The sequence below is a fragment of the Trachemys scripta genome, chromosome 10, assembly GCF_013100865.1.
Source record: "Trachemys scripta elegans isolate TJP31775 chromosome 10, CAS_Tse_1.0, whole genome shotgun sequence".
In the NCBI taxonomy this organism is placed as follows: domain Eukaryota; kingdom Metazoa; phylum Chordata; order Testudines; family Emydidae; genus Trachemys; species Trachemys scripta.
In genome coordinates, this window is record NC_048307.1 from 72,466,792 (window position 1) to 72,485,185 (window position 18,394).

General features: G+C 46.4%; 1 protein-coding gene across 1 annotated transcript in view; it reads right to left on the minus strand.

The window, feature by feature from the left end:
- AGBL1 (ATP/GTP binding protein like 1) overlaps positions 1-18,394 on the minus strand; it is a 388,187-nt gene that overhangs the window by 280,208 nt on the left and 89,585 nt on the right. Inside the window, exons 9-15 of the mRNA XM_034784899.1 lie at positions 17,606-17,679; positions 11,571-11,687; positions 9,900-10,498; positions 7,129-7,212; positions 5,354-5,443; positions 4,798-4,946; positions 700-787 (exon numbers count right to left, since the gene is read on the minus strand). Coding sequence (XP_034640790.1) covers positions 700-787; positions 4,798-4,946; positions 5,354-5,443; positions 7,129-7,212; positions 9,900-10,498; positions 11,571-11,687; positions 17,606-17,679 — 1,201 coding nt within the window. The remainder of the gene's footprint in view (positions 1-699; positions 788-4,797; positions 4,947-5,353; positions 5,444-7,128; positions 7,213-9,899; positions 10,499-11,570; positions 11,688-17,605; positions 17,680-18,394) is intronic.

Consider the following 18,394-nt stretch of genomic DNA (forward strand, 5'->3'; position numbering starts at 1 on the left):
TCCCTCTCATGCCAACACAGCACCGAGTGGTCACTGGGACCAAGGTTAGCGGGTACAACTCATGCACATTTAAAAAGGGTCTGTACTTGCCCAAGACAGGACTGAGTTTCACCCATACAGTACATTAATTTCTGGAGGAAATGTGGCAGTGATGGGAGAAGCAGGGCAGGGCGTTCTGCCCGCTGTGCTGACCACCACTCTGAAACACCCAGATGAATCTATCTGAAATCACAGCTCATCCTTTGGCAAGGAGAATGGGTGACTAAAACTCTGTTAACCCTGTGTGTGCTGCATTCAATTTGGCACACCAATGATACAAGTTGGGGATGGAAAAGAAAACAGGTAGGCTGCCCAGTCCACCTCTCTGCCAATCACTGGTGCAGGGCCTTAAAACTATTTGGGTACCACTCCTTTGTGCTTCTGTGTACTCATGAAGAGGGCTTCATGTTGTCACCATGGTTCCCCCCTCCTCTTCTCTCCACTACCACTTTACTCCAGAAGAGAGAATTCTGCATGTATCCTCTCTCTCCCCTGCATACCAACTAACAGGGTCTCACTCACATCCAATCCCTGCTGTCGGAAGTGCATAAATTTATTGTGTGTGAGAAATGGGGCACTGGCAGCTGAAGGTTAATGACATGAATACGGTTAGCAGGAAGGAAAGGGAAGCCAAAAGGAATGCACCAATGAAACACTTACTTGTAGTAACAGATATCAGAGCCCACCCGAATCCAGTGAGGCCTGCCTTGGAGAGCTTCCTTCACTGAATACATGACCGGTTGCATGCCTACATAAAACAAAGGCAGTTTCAGGTGACATGACTTCCTTTGCGTGAATGTGCACGCTCTTTGCAGCTCTTTTACCAAAAGCAGATACACTTTTCCCACATCCCACACTTGAGATTTCAAAGCAGCCAACTCTCTATAGAAAATTACGGAGAGGGGAAGCCAGCTACAGGGAAATGAGTAGTAACTGGATCAGCCCTACTGGCTTTTCCAAGGTGAGAGATTCCAAGCAACTCTGCTTCTGCAGGGACTGAGGAAGGGAAAGAGGAGGAAAAGAAGAACAGAAGAATCAGTACACTGGACAGACATATGGTGTGGTTAGACAACTATCCCTTCCCCTTTCCCACTGGAATACATCAATAGCCACCTCCTGCCATAATGGAAGCAACCAATGGATGGTGCATCTAGCTCAATACCTTTTGCTAACCTCAGCTAATATTGGATGCTTCATAAGAAGGTATTAAACCTCCCATAAGAACATACAGAGCTGGGTGCCCTAAAAATGCTTGTAACAATAATATCCCTCATTGGACTGTATGATACCAGGAGGGCAACTTCTTCCGGACCTGCACCATGTTATCACCTTATGCCCAGAAGAGAAACTATGCAAACATTATCCACGGTTGCATGAGTCCAGCTCCTTTGCAGGAAGATTTTTATCCACTGAGACATGTGTATACAATGTATTTGCTCTACATGGGTCCTCCCTTCTACACTTAGGGCAAGCTTCTTGTCCTCATCTTTGACAATCTCCATAGCACCTTCCCCATCTATTTCTTTCCCTTCCTCTCTTTCTGCTGCCTTTGTCTCCTTCATCCAGTCCAATTTACTGCCTTTCTCAAGGCTTCTCATTACATCTAGTCCATGATGTCGATGTGTGCTGATATCTAAGATGTATAGGATACTCCTTGGTGTCATTAACGCCGGGGGCTTACTTGCGTCACACACAAAAAAAGGGTTATAAAATCACAGCATTTTGCCTCCTCCCTTTGGATTTCTTTGATGTAACTCATCAGCACTTAAACAGCTGCGGAGTCCATCTCTGAGCAGACACAGGATTGTCCCATACCTCAACAGGAAGGTAACATGGAAAGAACTTCAAATACAAACTCAATCACATCACGGATTAACCTTTCCATTTTTGTATCCACATGGGAGCTGGAACAATTTTTACAGTGGGGTGCTGAGAGCCATTGATCCAAACTGTAAACCCGGCATATAATGGAATCCACTTCAAGCCAGGGGGTGCTGCAGCACCCTCCGCACCCCTAGTTCCAGCACCTATATGTATCCATGCAGCGCTTCTGCATGGACCAGCTAACAGAGGGGACACCATGGTGCATCATGGGAGATATATACCTATTCAGGAGACTTGTCTTTCAGAGACAATGAGGACATGAGGTACCAGAACTACAACTCCCATGAAGCACCACAGCATCACAGCAGGACATCGTTTAATATTAAACTATCTCAAAACAAAACTTTACGATTCACTTAGACAAACCAAAATATTTTGTTTCCATTTCCTCAATGGAAAAGTCTAGTTTTTGGCCACACTGCTCAGTTTTTTGACAAAAATTCAACATTTTCTACGGGGAAAGAAATCCATTTTCTGACCAGCTCTGCTGCTGACTACAACTGCTCCTTGAGACGTTCTTTTACCGATACGAAAATTACACAGCACCATCTACCTGACAGGGAGATCAGAAGGACAGCCACAGTACACAGCCAACCCATGTTATAGCACATTGTCACCCATGCCACTTTTGCACAGGAGCAGGACTTGAAACTTCCAGCTCAGTGAGGTGAATGGTAGCACTGGTAAGTGAATGGAGCAGCAAGTAGCATATTTTCTCATATGCAGAAGTCAATGTCATGCATGCTGCTAACAGTGCTATGGGCCTCACTCCATTCAGATAGCTAGAGTTTCAATGCATTTTCAATGCATCAGAAGCAACGGACAAGAATTTTCCCACATGCAATCACACACACACTGACCCCAGACCACACAATAGCTGGCCCTGGGGCTAGCCTCCTAACACAGGATATTATTTTCACATTTTTCTTCCAAATATATTTTTAATTGCACATTTTAAAATTTGATTCCTGTCCACTGAAAGCTCACAAAAGTGAGGGGCTAATAAGTGCTGGCTACGATCAGAGAAGCAGATGCCGGAGAACCTTCCACCAGTAAGGGCCTGAATCTACCCTACTGAAACTACCCCATAGGGTATATCATTGAGAGCTACTCTATAGGTTTCAAGAGGTACCATATCAGCCTCTGACATCCCCTTTGCCACTCCTCCTCAGTGTACTTCACTCTCAGGCCATTAAGTGAATTACCCAGTCATGCCGAACTGTTTGGTGATTCAGGAAAGTGGAATAGCATGACAATACAAATTCATTTTCATTTGTGATCTATTTCAGTACTTGAACTCTGGTCCTTAGGGCAAATGATTTATAATGAACTGCACCACTCAGCAAGCATTCTTGCAACTGTAACAGCATGCTATTCTCAGGGCAGGTCTACACCAAGAAGGCTGCATCAGTGCTGCTGTAGTGCGTTAATGAAGACGCTCTATGCCAACAGGAAAGCTCTCCTGTTGGCATAGTTAATCCACCTCCACAAGAGGCAGTAGCTATGTCAGCGGGAGAAGCTCTGGTCATTATGCCCCTCAGGGATGTGCATTTTTCACACCTCTGAACAACGTAGTTATACCAAAGTAATTCTGTAGCGTAGTCCTGCCCTAAGTCCCTTTGCTATTTGTTGTGGATACACTGCTCTTGAGGTAGTTCCCTTGTTGATTTGTGCAGATGTATCCACAAAGCTAAGAGCAGGGGTCGGCAACGTTCGGCACGCGGCTCGCCAGGGTAAGCACCCTGGCGGGCCGGGCCAGTTTTATTTACCTGCTGACGCGGCAGGTTCGGCCGATCGCGACCCCCACTGGCCGCGGTTCGCCATCCCAGGCCAATGGGGGTGGCGAGAAGCCGCGGCCAGCACATCGCTCGCCCACGCCGCGTGCCGAACATTGCCGACCCCTGCTATAGAGGGAAGTGGTGTTTGACATTGTGCACTTATTAAACATTCTGGGCCAGATCCTCAGCTGGTGTAAATTAACATAGCTTCATGGAAAGCAATGGTTGGTGCTAACGCTAAACTATGCCAGCTGAGGATTCGACACACAGTCTGTATGTAAAAGAAACAATTTCTCTTCTAAAATGGGCATTGAAAGCTCTGATTTGCCTGCCTGTTTTATGGCATCACATCCTTCCTCCTGAACCACAGACTGCAACTGGAGCTCAAAAATAGAGACAGAATCTTTTATTATTAATGTTGGCAGAAACCTCAGAAGGTCTGGATGTGGATTTTAATTTCTTAATAAGCCTCCTAAACTGTGGATGCTTATTTGAAGATTAGCCAAATTTATTCAAACCTTATGAGATTTCTCCACTTCTGCACCACTCATTCAGTCCAAATAGATCCTCCTCCTTTCCCCCACAGTCCCATTTTTCAATATTCCAGTCTCCAAACTCCTGCTCTTCAATTCCAAATCCCTCTTCCTGTCCCTAAGTGCCCTTGAGGAGACAGAGAAAGAACTCCTTTTGAGGCCTTATAGTGACCCCTTCTGGCTGATTTCAAAGCAGCTGCTGTGCGCCAAAGAGGGATCCCACCCAGCTCTACTAATTCAGAAGGTGGACCTAGCAGTAGAGGATGAGATGACAGGAGACCTTAGCTGCTAGGAAATTGGTAGTAGGAGTGGAGGGTGGGAATGGAACCCATATTAATTATGTGGATGGGAAGGAGAGAAAGGTAGAGGAGTAAGAAGGTATTCTACCCTGAAAGCCCCCAGATTCACACCCCTGCTCCATAGTTCAGAAGGCACCCTATGACTAAGTAAGCAAGCCATGACCTATGGGACTCTAACAGACACAAGAAGGTTGAAGCCCCCATGGAATCAATAGCATAGCCCTGTGCATGGGAGGGAACTACAGCCCACCCAAAGGCTCATACCGTAATTAAACTGGCTGTTGACCTTCTCGCAGTTGATGATGTTAAAGCGGTAGGGAATGGCTGGTTTCATGGTGCTGACTTCAAAGTAAAACCACTGGTGGTGCTGGACCGTGTTCACATCGGTGTTCATAATCAAATCATACTCAAATCTGGAGAGCAAGGCGTGAGATGGTGTCACCATGGGCCAGGCAGAATGACAGGGTGGGATGCAACGAACCCACGGCTGCAGCTACCTCATACAAACACTACAGCTGTCAGCCACTGGTGACAATGGGAGGGGGTGCCACTGAGACCACCAATGGCAGGGGGAGCCACAGGATGCCATCGAAGCCAATATTAGCCACCGCACTCGTGTCCTACCCTAGCATAGCGTCACGTCTTTCACGCCTTGGTTTCTCACTTCCTTTAACTTCACACCACCTAATACCTGTGATTCATAAGCTCTGCTCCCTTTGCTGACTGTTCTAAAGTACACGGTGCTTCACCTTTTTACACAGTAGACATTACAAGTATGGCCGGATAGGACTCAGCCACTGCTGAGACCTAAGCTACTTACTTGCGCACTTGGGTGGCTTTGCGGAGGTTTCCTGATTCAAACTTGGAGTAGAATCTGAGGCAGTCTGGAGGAGCATCTGTGCTTGAGGGGCTGGAGCAAACCACAGAAATATGTCTACTACCAAAAATTACCTTAAGAAGCAGTAACCACTCCAATATAATTTATATAGCAATTTAGACTTACAAACAGAAGACATTTAAGAGCAGCTATGGCCCAGCCATCCAGCTCAAAGAACCAGCCTTTATGGGGTAATTCTAAATCCCACTTTCTTCCCCCTCTCGATTTTCCTATCTCCAGGAACAGATCCATACACTCCTCAATCTCAGTTAGGTTCTTTGTTCCAATCACCTTCCCCATTAACTTATTCCACAGGTTTATTATCCTTTGTGTGAAGTGGCTCTGCCCAAGTTCTCCATTTACTCCTCCCATTTTTACCTTTTGCCCCCCCTAAATTTTGGAGCCTTTAAAAGTATCTTGAGCAATTTTAAAAATCTCTCTCCTTCTTCTTCAAAACCCCGCCAGGTCACCTCAAACTCTCCTGCGTCCTGTGTTCCTCAGAGGACAATCTCAGACCCATTAGCCCTTTCCTCAGAATGTACTTGCTTCAGATTTGAGATCCTTTCCATTGCCCTGTGCTGCCTCTTCTCAAGGGCAATAATGATTTGCCAGGAAATGGTGCCCAGTCTGGTTCAGAGTACCCAAGATGGGTCTCACAGCTGCCTTACTGCACAGCATCATGGTACTACCCCTTTTAGTTTTAGGTTCCATTGCTCTGCTAAAACCACCCAGGATCTGGTTTGCTTTTCCTACTGTCGCTGTGCACTGGGCTGGTGGTTTCAGGGACTCTTCCACAATAGCCTACAGATCCTTTTTCTGAGCCATGTGCTGAGAGACTCTGGGAAGGGGTGGTAACCTCACACTTGCCCCAAATGTGGATAGAAAAGGGGGCTAATTAACCCAACAAGTAACAACTGAGGGGAATCAGGTGGCTAACTAATCCCCCGAGGGAGGGAGGGAGCCAAGCCAAAGGGGAACAAACTGGGCTGGGATTTATAAACACAGGAAATTGGAAGCTGAGGGGGCTGCTGAGAAATAGGTTACTGTCATTCCCTGGGAGGAGTGTTTGGAGGCTGCAGAAAAACGGAGCTTGTATTTGCTCCCTGGGAGGAAGGAATGGTGACAAACCTTGGGGGAGGTGGAGTGCCAGATGGTAAGGAAAGGGCTCGGGGAAAGGCAGCAAGGTCCAAGAGGGAGCAGACCTTGACTGCTGGCTAGATGGTCCCTGAGCCGGAACCCAGAGTAGAGGGTGGGCCCAGGTTCCCCTGCCAGCCACTGAGGGAGTGAATGGGAAGGCTAGGATGCCTAGGATGGCTGAAGGAAGACTTTGGTATTCCGGAAGGGGAAAATGCGTATTGTAACCTGGTCGGAGGGCTGAGTCATGAAGAGGTGGCAGTGGCGGCAGCAGCTCATTGAGCAAGAGAAGAGCTGCTGCAGACCCAGCGAGAGAGGCAGAGAGACAGCATGCAACTGCAAGAAGGGGCATCGACCTCGCAAAGCTAATCCCCAGAACGGCCATGAGGAGGCGCCACCCTGGCCGTGAGTGGCGCACCCCCTCACAAAACCTTGTTCCTTACACTGGATCCTATCTACCAGTCTAATGTTTTGTACATTTGTCTACGTTGAATCAAATGCACCATCTGCTGGCCTAGTCACCTAATCTATTACTGATAGTAACAGTAGTGCCCTCAGTCACGTACACTACAAGGAAGACCTACCTGCGCCCATCTAAATCAAAGACAACTCTGTCTATCACATCACCTGGCTGGATTAGACGGCGAACATCCTCAAATATTTTGGCCCTGGAAAAGAAAAACAAATTGTGAGTCTGTCTGCAGCCACAGGCAGACACATACCTCTGTCTTGGAGGATCCTTGCAGAGGAAGTGAACTGAGGCTTATGATATTCTTTCCAGGAGGTTGGGGAGAAGGGGGATTCCTGTGCAGAATTATACACCTGAACTAACTAAACAAAAATATCCCTTAGCACTTTTTGTCGTTCACCAGTTTGGCTTTTGCATGACTCTCATGACTGGAAGATACCTTTAGAGTTAAATGACTTGTCATTCACATTCGGTAGGATTTATCTCCATTTCTTCTCATTCCGTCTCAGTGAATGAGTCACGCACACCTAGCAATGGAGAATTTGTCACAGGGATCATACTATTGGTCTATTATTACAGACTCCTGGCTCCAACCCCATCCAGTAACAACCAGTTGTACGATGCCATATGTGTTCTCGAGATTTCCTTCCTGACCTTTGCAGCAATCTACTTAAACACTGAAGCATGACATGATTATCCCTGTCTTTGCTGTATAGTTACATATGTTGTTATGGTCATAAAAGCGGGGCTTTTAGAACATTAGTACAGGGAAGAGGTGAGAGAATGACAGCCTCTGTGAATAAGATTCCAGGCATTTAGCTGCAACAGGAAGAGTTCCCATCTCTATAGAGCACAGAGGTTCAAAATAGCTCAGAAACTTATGGCCTTGATAAATGCCATGTTATTAGTATCATTCAGTCCTAGAGCTTAGTTCAAGAGACAGAAGAATCACCCAGCCTGTTTGCGGTGTGGTAAGCATTGCTTGTGCTACTAAGAACAAATGCCCTCTAAAGGAATTGCAGAGGGACATGCATGGGGCAGGAAGGGGGAGGGTAGCCCTGAGAAGAATCCCCTCTCCCAACACAGGTCCCCCCACACTCCAACACACAATGTATACTCCTCAGTTGCACATAAGAACATAAGAATGGCCCTACTGGGTCAGACCAAAGGTCCATCTCGCCCAATATCCTGGCTTCCGACAGTGGCCAGTGCCAGGTGCCCCAGAGGGAATGAACAGAACATGTAATCATCAAGTGATCCATTCCCCTGTCGCTCATTCCCAGCTTCTGTCAAACAGAAACTAGGGACACCATTCCTGCCCATCCTGGCTAATAGCCATTGATGGACCTATCCTCCATGAATATATCTAGTTCTTTTTGAATCCTGTTATGGTCTTGGACTTCACAACAGCCTCTGGCAAGGAGTTCCACAGGTTGACTATGTGTTGTGTGAAGAAATACTTCCTTTTATTTGTTTGAAACCTGCTGCCTATTAATTTCATTTGGTGACCCCTAGTTCTTGTGTTATGAGAAGTAATAAACAACACTTCCTTATCTACTGTAACCCCTTTGGGGTTTAAAAAGCTTGGCCCCTTTAAATCTTTTTCCTAGGGGTGAGAGGGAGCAGTAAAAACAAGGAGGGAAACTCGGGGGGGTGGCTCTGGAGCTCTGGGGGAGAGAAGGGCTGCAGCTTGCAGCCCCTCACAAAGTGAAGCAGCAAAGAACCTGTCTGAAGCCTGGGAAGAACGGACAATCAGGGACCCCCAAGGACAGAAGCCAGGAGGAGCACTGTGCCAGGGAGGAATCGCTCAAAAAGAACAGGCCAAAGCGGGACCCAGTATCACTGCTGCCCAGAGCTGCATGGGGCTGTGAGTACTGGGGCTTGTAACTCTGCATTAAAAATAAGGAGGGAGGCTGCTAGCTAGTTAAGTGGGGAGGTGGTCGCTCTGTGTGGCTTTGCAAAGAGCAGCAGAAAAGGACACCGGAGGGGTTTGTTGGAAAAAGTTCACTGGCGCTGAAGATGACCAGGAGCAACCAAGACTCACCACTGGACTGAAACTCTGTGTGCAGACACATTGCTGAGTGTCTGCCCTTCCAGACTGTGCTACCACTGGGCCTGTGGGGCCTTGGTTTGAATGCAACCCTGTTCTACTGCTCCCCCTATATTTCCCCTTGTTGTTTTTCTCCTCTCATCCCTCTGTAAATAAATATCTCCATTTGTTATATCCATTGTACTTTTCCTGTGGGTGGGTGTGTTCACTGTGGGGGGTTTGGAACAAGTGCCCCTGGGGTGGAAGGAATTTTTCCTGCTGCATTCCTGCGCGCGCCTTCTCTTGGCCAGATCTGCCTGCACAGCAGACTCCATCTTGGTTACGAGGGCACTAAAGTTACACTACTTTCTTACAATGTAAATGAGGTGAGAGCATTAACGCTAATTGCCAGGTGCATAATGCCTTCCATGGGAGGATCCCAACACACTTCACAAATATTTAATTACTTCAGCAGGGGAGGCAGAGATGTATTTATTCACCTTTACCTTCCAGATAAGGAAAGTGGAGAGATGACATGACTTGGCCACTGGCAGAGGCAGGAACTAGGCCTCCTAACTCCCAGTCTGTGCCAAGAAAATCTTAGATGCCAGTGTCTTCAACCTCAAGAGAAAAATCTGAATAGTATAAGCCTATAGCTCAGTTTCCCTTCTTGTAATAATTCATTGTGTGGGTCTCCGCGAGAACAGCAGAGACCTATGAAACTTGATACAGAAGTGATGATCAACACCCATCAAAAGCCAGGCAATAAGACATGAGAGTCCAATACTACAAGAAGCGAGTCCCTATTTGCCCAGCTGCGGAGAGCTACCTCTGGGATGACAATAAAGCAGAATCACCTTTGAACTCCATATTTCCGTTCCAGCAGGGACTGGTAATAAGGAGGGGGCTGGTGGCCCCAAAAATCAGGGAACGCCAAGACCCTATAGTCCGGAATGGACTTGGTGCTTCCAGCCCTGGCCATGTAGAAGTGGGGGCTGTGGAATGGGATATCCCCTTGGTGTCTCTCCAGAAGCTTTGTTACTGTGTTTGAGGCTCCCACTCCCCCCACAGAGCTGGGACCGAAGCAGCTCGCACAGTGAGTGTGAAATGTTCTTGTGTCCCAGGAGGCTTCTTTTAGGGGAGGATGCAGAGTGGGTGCATGGCTCCTGCATGGATCTTCTCTTTCACCAAGAGCATCTGCATCTCGGACTGATTCTCCCATCGCTCGCTTTTCAAGGGCTGGAGCCCCAGTGCATTTCTCCTTCTTTGCCCAGCTCTGCACTGGAGTCTTGAACGCCGTTTCCTCTGGCTCTGGCCCCATGGCACGTTGGTCCCGGTGTCTGCAACGCTGCTGCTTCATGAAAGCAGCATTTGGAATGACTGGGGGGTGAGCGCCTGGCAGGCTCCCAAGCATGTCCTCAGAGCCCTTCTCATCTTCAGACCCTGTTTCCAGCTCCTTTAGATTTAAAGAATAAAAGAAATAAAGACAGCTGGAGTCTCCTTCCAGAAGGAAAAATAGAAGAAAGAAAAGGGAAAACATTTAATTTACAGGCCTCTTAAAAATCTGCTCGCCTCAGTGACCCAAAGAGATAGAAACCCACAACCCACCTGCCAGCATTCCTATTCCCACAAGCTGATCTCTCATCAGTTCCCAGAAGCTAAACAAGGTCAGGCTGGATCAGCTGCTGGCTGGGTAACCTCCAAGCAAAACCTGGAGCGTTACAGGAAATTGCAGGAGGCAAAGTGATGCGCTTCTCTTTGAACTGATGCTCTAGCATGATGCAATGGGGCCAGTCTGCCAGGCAAAGGTCCACCATTCCTAAATACAGGACTGCAATGTTAATCCAAGTTCCTGGCCACTTGCAGTCATTACAAATACCACCGCATTTTGTATGGTAGGAGACGCATGCACCCTGGTGTCTTGTTTAAATTTGAATAATTATATTCTGCCTCCCTAAATTCCTCTGCCTCTAGTACTGAGCACAATATTCTTCTTCACTTCCTGTCCCAAACTGTTCAACAGCTGGGTTGATCTACCCCAGAACTGTCTGCATTTCAAGCAGTGGCAATGTAAGCTTCCCCATGACTGTGCTTCAACCCTGATCTTGACTGACCAGCGCTAGGGTAGACAAACCAGTTTAATTTCCATGTTCCATTTGGTTCGTGGCATCTCCGTTGAAACTGCCAACAAGGATACAACTTAATGTCTATTAGTGGATGTGGATTTTTTCTCAGGTGGATATTTATTTATTTATCCACTGGGCCCTAGTCAGCTGAGACTCAGCCTTTCCGTTAAATGCCAACGAACAGCTCTCAGATGTTAACACCTTTCACCCACTACCAGCTGGGGCCGCATTCAACCCAACAAGCTCCAGGTGCGTCTACATTTTGGATCCTCTGATACCTTGAGTTATCCAGTGCTCCCCTTTGCAGTATGTCTTTCTGCCCACCTCCTCTCAGTCAGCACCTCCAGTACGGCACATCCCTACACGCGTTCACAGATAAAGGAAGCCACAATGTTATCCTACCTGGAAAGTAAGAGAAAGTTCAGGACACATTGCCTCATACTGCTCAAGCTCCTCCTCTGGCCTGTCAAGACCTGGCTTTGAGCTCAGTTTGTTCACATCTGTCTCCAAATCATCGTCCTTCAAAAGTCAAAGCAGGAAAAGAAATAAATCAAAGGTGCTATCGACCCATTTGGGACTGTCCCTGAGTTGATAGTTATAAAACGATACATTACATCCTGCCTTTCATCTGGGAATCTCTAAGCACCTGACACACGTGAAGCAAACCAGCCACCCCTGACAACTAGATGAGAGCAATTAAATTCATTTTTATGGAAGGGCAAACAGAGGCACAAAAGGTTAGGTCACCTGCCCACAGCCATAGAACGATCCACTGGCATGTAACTCAGAAGTCCAGGACAAGATTTTCAAAAGTGAGTAGTGAATAGTGGGGCACCCAAACCCAAGTACCCAAGCTGAGACACCTTATAGGGGCCTGATTTTCAGCAGGGCCCCCTCTCTCTGCCTTCGAAATCCAAATCCCCATCCCTCTACTACACCCATCACTGAACCCTCAAGCACCGATTTCTCATCTGTTACTTTATTTATATCTTTCTACGCTGTTGATAAATAGCTTTTAGTCTCTTGACCAATCCATCATCTGTTCATTTAAAAAAAAAATCTTTTGTGTTTGCAGTTATCTATAAAGCAAGGACAAGGATCATGCCTGAAACTTTCACATCCAAAGGCAACCGTGCATTGACATGCATCCCGTCCAGATCAGATACAAGAGTCAAAGATATGCAGTGTCAAGTGTTTAGTCATCGCGTAAGAGAATGGGAAGGGGGGGGTTGGGTGGCTAAATGGCATTGATGAATGGCTGCGACATGACAGCATTATTCAAATAATTCAGCATGCAGTTAGCAAGCATTCACCACCAAACCACAACAAAGAAGCAATTTGCTCTTGATAATAACTTCAGAAATGATTCTATTTATCAACAAACTCCCATGAACACCAGGGTGTCAACAGCAGTTCAAACCCTGAGCCACAGCAGTCCTGAAAGGCTGGGCTGTTTCTACAGTGTTACTTGTGTTGATTTAAGGCAGTGGTTGGGACTGGTTGACACGAGAGTCAGTAGTGCATGTTGGAGGTTTGCTGGGCTCTTGAAGATTGGTTTGGTGGGATTGACAGTTTGGAGAATTATGTGGGATCTATAGGGGGGGTTTTAATGATTTGGGGAGTGGGGATGGGCTCCATGACAGGACTGGATGTTCGATTGGTATGCGGACTCCGGTTTTGGTAGAGCTGATCGAATAGTTAAAGAGAGGATTCACAAATATTTTCACCAGTAAAAGTGGTGTGCTAAGTTCACTATGATTAGTATTAGACATTATTCACGAATATTTGGACACTCGCCAGGTCGCTGTGAAAAAGGTTTTGAATCACAAAAGCATCAGGAACTTGAGCACAAATGATTCTTTGCACAAAAATTTGGACCGAAAGTTCACTATTCATCCTCCATCATCGATCGGTGTAAAAGTTCCGTCAGAAGGCGGAGGAGCATGAGACTTATGAGACCAATCATACGAGACCAATAAATAAAACTCATATTCAAAGCAAAGTGTTGGCAAACCGCCAATAAACTAAAAACTGTTCACAACTGGTCGGTGAATCCTTATGAATAATGAACGTAATTACAGATTTTAGGATGTGTTTGGGAATGAATTACTAAACAAAAAAGGGGCTAAGTTGGCAAAGAACATTATTTCTAATGAACAGTTTGGCCAGTTTTCAGATGAAAATAAATAGCCACTAAAGGGCAGGTTAGCACATTGAGCCCACTTGTTTTCTTTCCTTTTTTGTCATTTGGGTGACATATTAATGTTCAGGTAGGCAGAGCAGGCAAACAGCGAAAAGAACACTCAACTCACGTCTAAATTACATCAGATCACATGGCATTTATGCCCTTTTGAATTTGATTACCACAAACATTTGTAGGAACAACGTTTTGTTTGCAAAGATGTTTGAGAGGGCAAAAACTCATTCATGCTAGAATGTGTGTTTGTACAAAGATGCATTTTCACAGCAGAAACATTTGCATGTGTAAGCAGGGTCTGAATGAATTTTCCCCTGACAGCTAGTTTGGGAGGGGGAGAGACTTCAGGAGCAACTGAACATACATGAATACACTACTCTGCATAGTATCTAGCAGACAGGAGTTGTGTTGCTCCAAGTGATCAGCTTTGGCTGGTGTTGGGTTTCAAATCACGCCATCAGGTGGTCGAGGGACATCTACATAGAACACATCACCCGACATCGGCAATACCAGGAGGGATGAGCTGGATGAGAACCACTATCGGGAAAGCAGGGGTGGCTCTATGTATTTTGCCGCCCCAAGCACGGCAGTGAGGCAGCCTTTGGCGGCACGCCTGCGGGAGGTCCGCTGGTAACGCGGATACGGTGGCATGCCTGCAGGAGGTCCACCGGTCCCACGCCTTCTGCGTACCCACCACCGAATTGCTGCCGAAACCACAGGACCGGCAGACCTCCCACAGGCATGCCGCCGAAGGCTGCCTCACTGCCACCCTCACAGCGACCGGCACGCCGCCCCCCATGGCTTGCCGCCCCAGGCACACGCTTGGTGTGCTGGTGCCTGGAGCTGCCCCTGAGGGAAAGTAACTGAAATACTTCCCTGATGGATTGTATTTTCTAAATGGACAACCTACCCTAAATGCTCAATTACTGAGGGACAATCTTCACTCATTGCTATATTTGCTTTCCACAACCAACTCTGTATAACTTTTCATGAGTGATGCACCCGAATACTTGGATGCTAATATCTAAACTGTATTCTTAAAAGTATTCACCTAAATTTAGCTTTGCTGATTATGCACTATATGTATCTTATGACTTAAAACAAACTTTGTATTTGTGGATAATCTAAGCACTATACCCAGATGTACAGACACTCTTTTCTTAACCTCTTATTATATAATTTTTTAATACTGAATGCAGGGGTAGTGAAATGTTATTATCAATGTTGTTCTCTTCATTGTATGACTAAAGGGGAGTAGAACTGTGTTGAGCTTGTCCCAATTGAAGGGTCACCCTCCGCTGAAAGGAACTCGCTAAGCCAGGGGCTCGAATGCCAGACCCCTGTGAAAGTAAGAGGGGTGGGGACAGGTGTCCCAGCGAGGAGGTGTGGGCTCTCCCTAAGGGGCTCTGATCTAGTTTAACCTGTTTCTCCCCACTGTTCAAAGGAGCCTTTTGTTATGTTAAAGTGCTCAAATGAGAACTGAAATCCATTGTGGTGGGGAAGTGTTTCAGCCCGGCCTGCCAAGAGCTGAAAATCATTAAGAGACTGACCTACAGAGGTCAAAGCAGAGAGGCAGGTGGCAGTAGAAAGTGACTGACAGTCGGCCGGCAAACGAACGGCTGGCAAGCAGCTGGTGGGGCGTCCAGCAGAGACAAACAGCAGCTAGCAGAACAGCCAGGCAGCAAGGAACCACGGCTGGCGGGCCAACCGGCAGAGAGGAACCACGGCTGGCGGGGCGGCCAGCCAGAACAAGTGCTCAGATGGTGGCGCAAGCAAGATGCCTTCTTCCCTGGGTTGCAGGTGAACTCACAAAGATGCACCTCTGAACTCTGGGTCCTCACTGACCAAGGACACACACTGTGAATGGGGTATGGCACGGGCCGAGGGACGTACTGGCCGCCGCTTCCAGCAGCTCCCATTGGCCTGGAGCAGCGAACCTGCAGATGCGTCAGGTAAACAAACCAGCCCGGCCTCCAGGGGCTTTCCCTACACAAGTGGCGTCCCAAGTTTGGGAAACACTGCATTAGATGAACCTGTAAAACAGGAATCCCTGGGGGGAGGGGGAGAGGGTGTTTGAAGAGAGAATGCAGGGGACTCAGAAGAAATACAGCCAAGCCCTCTGAGCCAAGTTTACTTTCAGAAAAGAGGGAAATGTGAGGAGGGTAGGTGAAAAGAAGGGGCCAAAATCCAGGGAAGGGACTGCAGTGATATAAAGAAGTTCCCACTCTACCTGTGGTACTTATGTGGCCCCATCACCATAGTATCTGAATGCCTCACATCACAGCCCCTCGGTGAGGTACAGCAGTGCTGTTATCCCCATTGTACAGATGGGGCACTGAGGGACACACTAGGGTGACCAGATGTCCCAATTGTATAGGGACCGTCCCGATATTTGGGGCTTTGTCTTATATAGGCGCCTATTACCCTCCGCTCCCTGTCCCAATTTTTCACACTTGCTGTCTAGTCACCCTAGGACACACAGACTAAAGGCCAGATTTTCAAAGGCATCTAGTGGGGAAATGTAATCCCTGAGCCAATGCATATATGATGTGTAACTCTGGATAAGATGGCTCAGATATTTAAGTATGAGGTGTATAGTTATTGACCACATATGTTATCACATGTTCACTGTGATGTTAATATCTACGAGTGGAGGCACTGATGGCAATAGTTTTATGTGATTACCGTCTAGAAGATTTGACCCTCCAACTTTCTTTCAAGAGGAAGAGCTGCCCAGAGCTTCTGTGCTGTTTATGTTCCTTTCCTGCCTGCAGTGGCCCTGAGATACCTCAGAAGTCTCAATTTTTTCCCTCAACTTTAACACGTGGAATGTTCTTGGTGTTTGGTTTCAAATATTCTCCTGTGAAAACTGCAACTCAAGCACTGTAGTGTTGAGTTTAAGACCCTTCTGGAAAGTAACTAGCCTCTAAACAGAAGGGAGTGTTGCCAACTCTCATGATATTGTCATGAGTCTCATGATAATTATTGTTTTCCTTTAAGTCCCAGCTCCTGGAGTCAAGTGTATATGTATGTGATGATTTCAGCCTTCATTCTTAAAGAGAAATGAAGTTTCTAGCCCTTGTGGCTGTGGAGAAAGCTTCAAAATGTAACTCCAGTGCACTGTAAAGGCTCAAAAAGCAGACTGTAAACAAAAAGAACACCAAATCTATTATTTTTACATAATATAATTATTTTTAAAGCCAATCTCATGATTTTTGGTGAGCCCGATTCATGATTTTTAAACATTTGGGGTTGGCAATATTATGAAAGTGACTTGACAGTGTCAGTTTCACTCCAGTTTAAAGTCAGTTTCTAGTCTATTATTTGTAGTGGGGTAGCACCCCTAGAGTCCCAGGCAGGTGCAGTATAAACGCATGGGGCCTTGCCCTAATAGGGTGCTTCCAAAAGTTAAATGGTCTATTCCAAGCTTGATGAACTGCAAAAAAAATGCAAAAGTAATGTAGATTTTTCTACGATTGTTTCAATTGTTGTATTCAAGAATTAGTAACAAAGTAAGAATACACATTACATTTTTAAACCTAACCAGTGTTCCTTAAGTGAATTGACACAAGATGTCAGAACATGTTTAGCTCAGTGGTTTGAGCATTGGCCTGCTAAACCCAGGATTGTGAGTTCAATCCTTGAGGGGACCATTTAAGGATCTAGGGCAAAAATCTGTCTGGGGATTGGTCCTGCTTTGAGCAGGGGGTTGGACTAGATGACCTCCTGAGGTCCCTTCCAACCCTGATAGTCTATGTTTCTATGTTAGTATTGGAGCTGAGTGGGTCTAATACACCTCTACCTCGATATAACGCTGTCCTCGGGAGCCAAACAATCTTACTGCGTTATAGGTGAAACCGCATTTTATTGAACTTGCTTTGATCCACCGGAGTGCGCAGCCCCGCCCCTCCGGAGTGCTGCTTTACCATGTTATAGCTGAATTCGTGTTATATAGGGTCACGTTGTATCGAGGTAGAGGTGTATTTATTTAATTTTCTTTCTTTCTTTCTTTACATAGGAATTAGAAATTATTATCTGACAGGAGCACTCTAAGTTACTATCTGAAAAACAAACAGAGTTTTCAGGTCCCCAAGTAGCCTCTGGAATCACGGTTAAAATTGCCCCCAATCTGAAATGGTGACCCTGCCTAGCAGAGCTCCAAATCAGGAAGAAAGAAAAAAAACCCTTCCCTTCACAGAATATGGAGCGTTTTAAAGGAAGCTCTGGCTCATATACTTACTTCCTCTTTATGCTCTAGGTCCTCATTATCTAGGTCTTTTTCCACCTCTTCCTCACCATCATCTTCACAGTCATCTGAAAAGTAGAAAAGAGGTGGAGGAGGTGGCCTCCATCATAACATCCTTCTCCCTAACCCTCCCCAAAAAGGCAGGCCACCCTGGTGTGCAGCACACATGCCTTGTTCCTGTAAGCCACCACAAAGCTGAATGTAAGACTTAGAATAAAGATCAGAGCCTATGTGTTCCATCAGATACAGCTAGGGCTTCCACCTTGGTTCTCCTGGATGAAATCACAGCATTTCAACACCTTGACTCTCGCCATCACAATGTGGCACCATGTTCTGTTACAAAGCAATGTGATGACTTTATGCTTCACTGCAAAGATATTATAGGATGCAGTTAATCTATATATCTACCTGAGGGTTCTATTCTGACCCCCATTACTGGTGTATCTGAACACGTTCCATGTAAAAGTCAATAGGAATAATGAAGTCTCTAGTGGACTTTATGGCATCTCTGGCTCTTCTCTCTTTTGGGGGTAAAAATTCTCTTGCGCGTGGATTTTATTGCTTGATTTAGGTTTGCCGGAGGTGGGGTAGGCAAGAAGGGCGGCGAGTTTTATTCTTGCTATGGTATGTCCTGCATGCCTAGACTACAAGAAGCAGGAGCATCCAGAGGAAATCAGAAATGCCCCATGAAAATCAAGGAAAGTCCTGAAGATCAATACCTTCTAAAGAGGTGAGGCAGAAATTTGGAGATATAGAGTAGAACAGGAGTCGGCAACGTTTGGC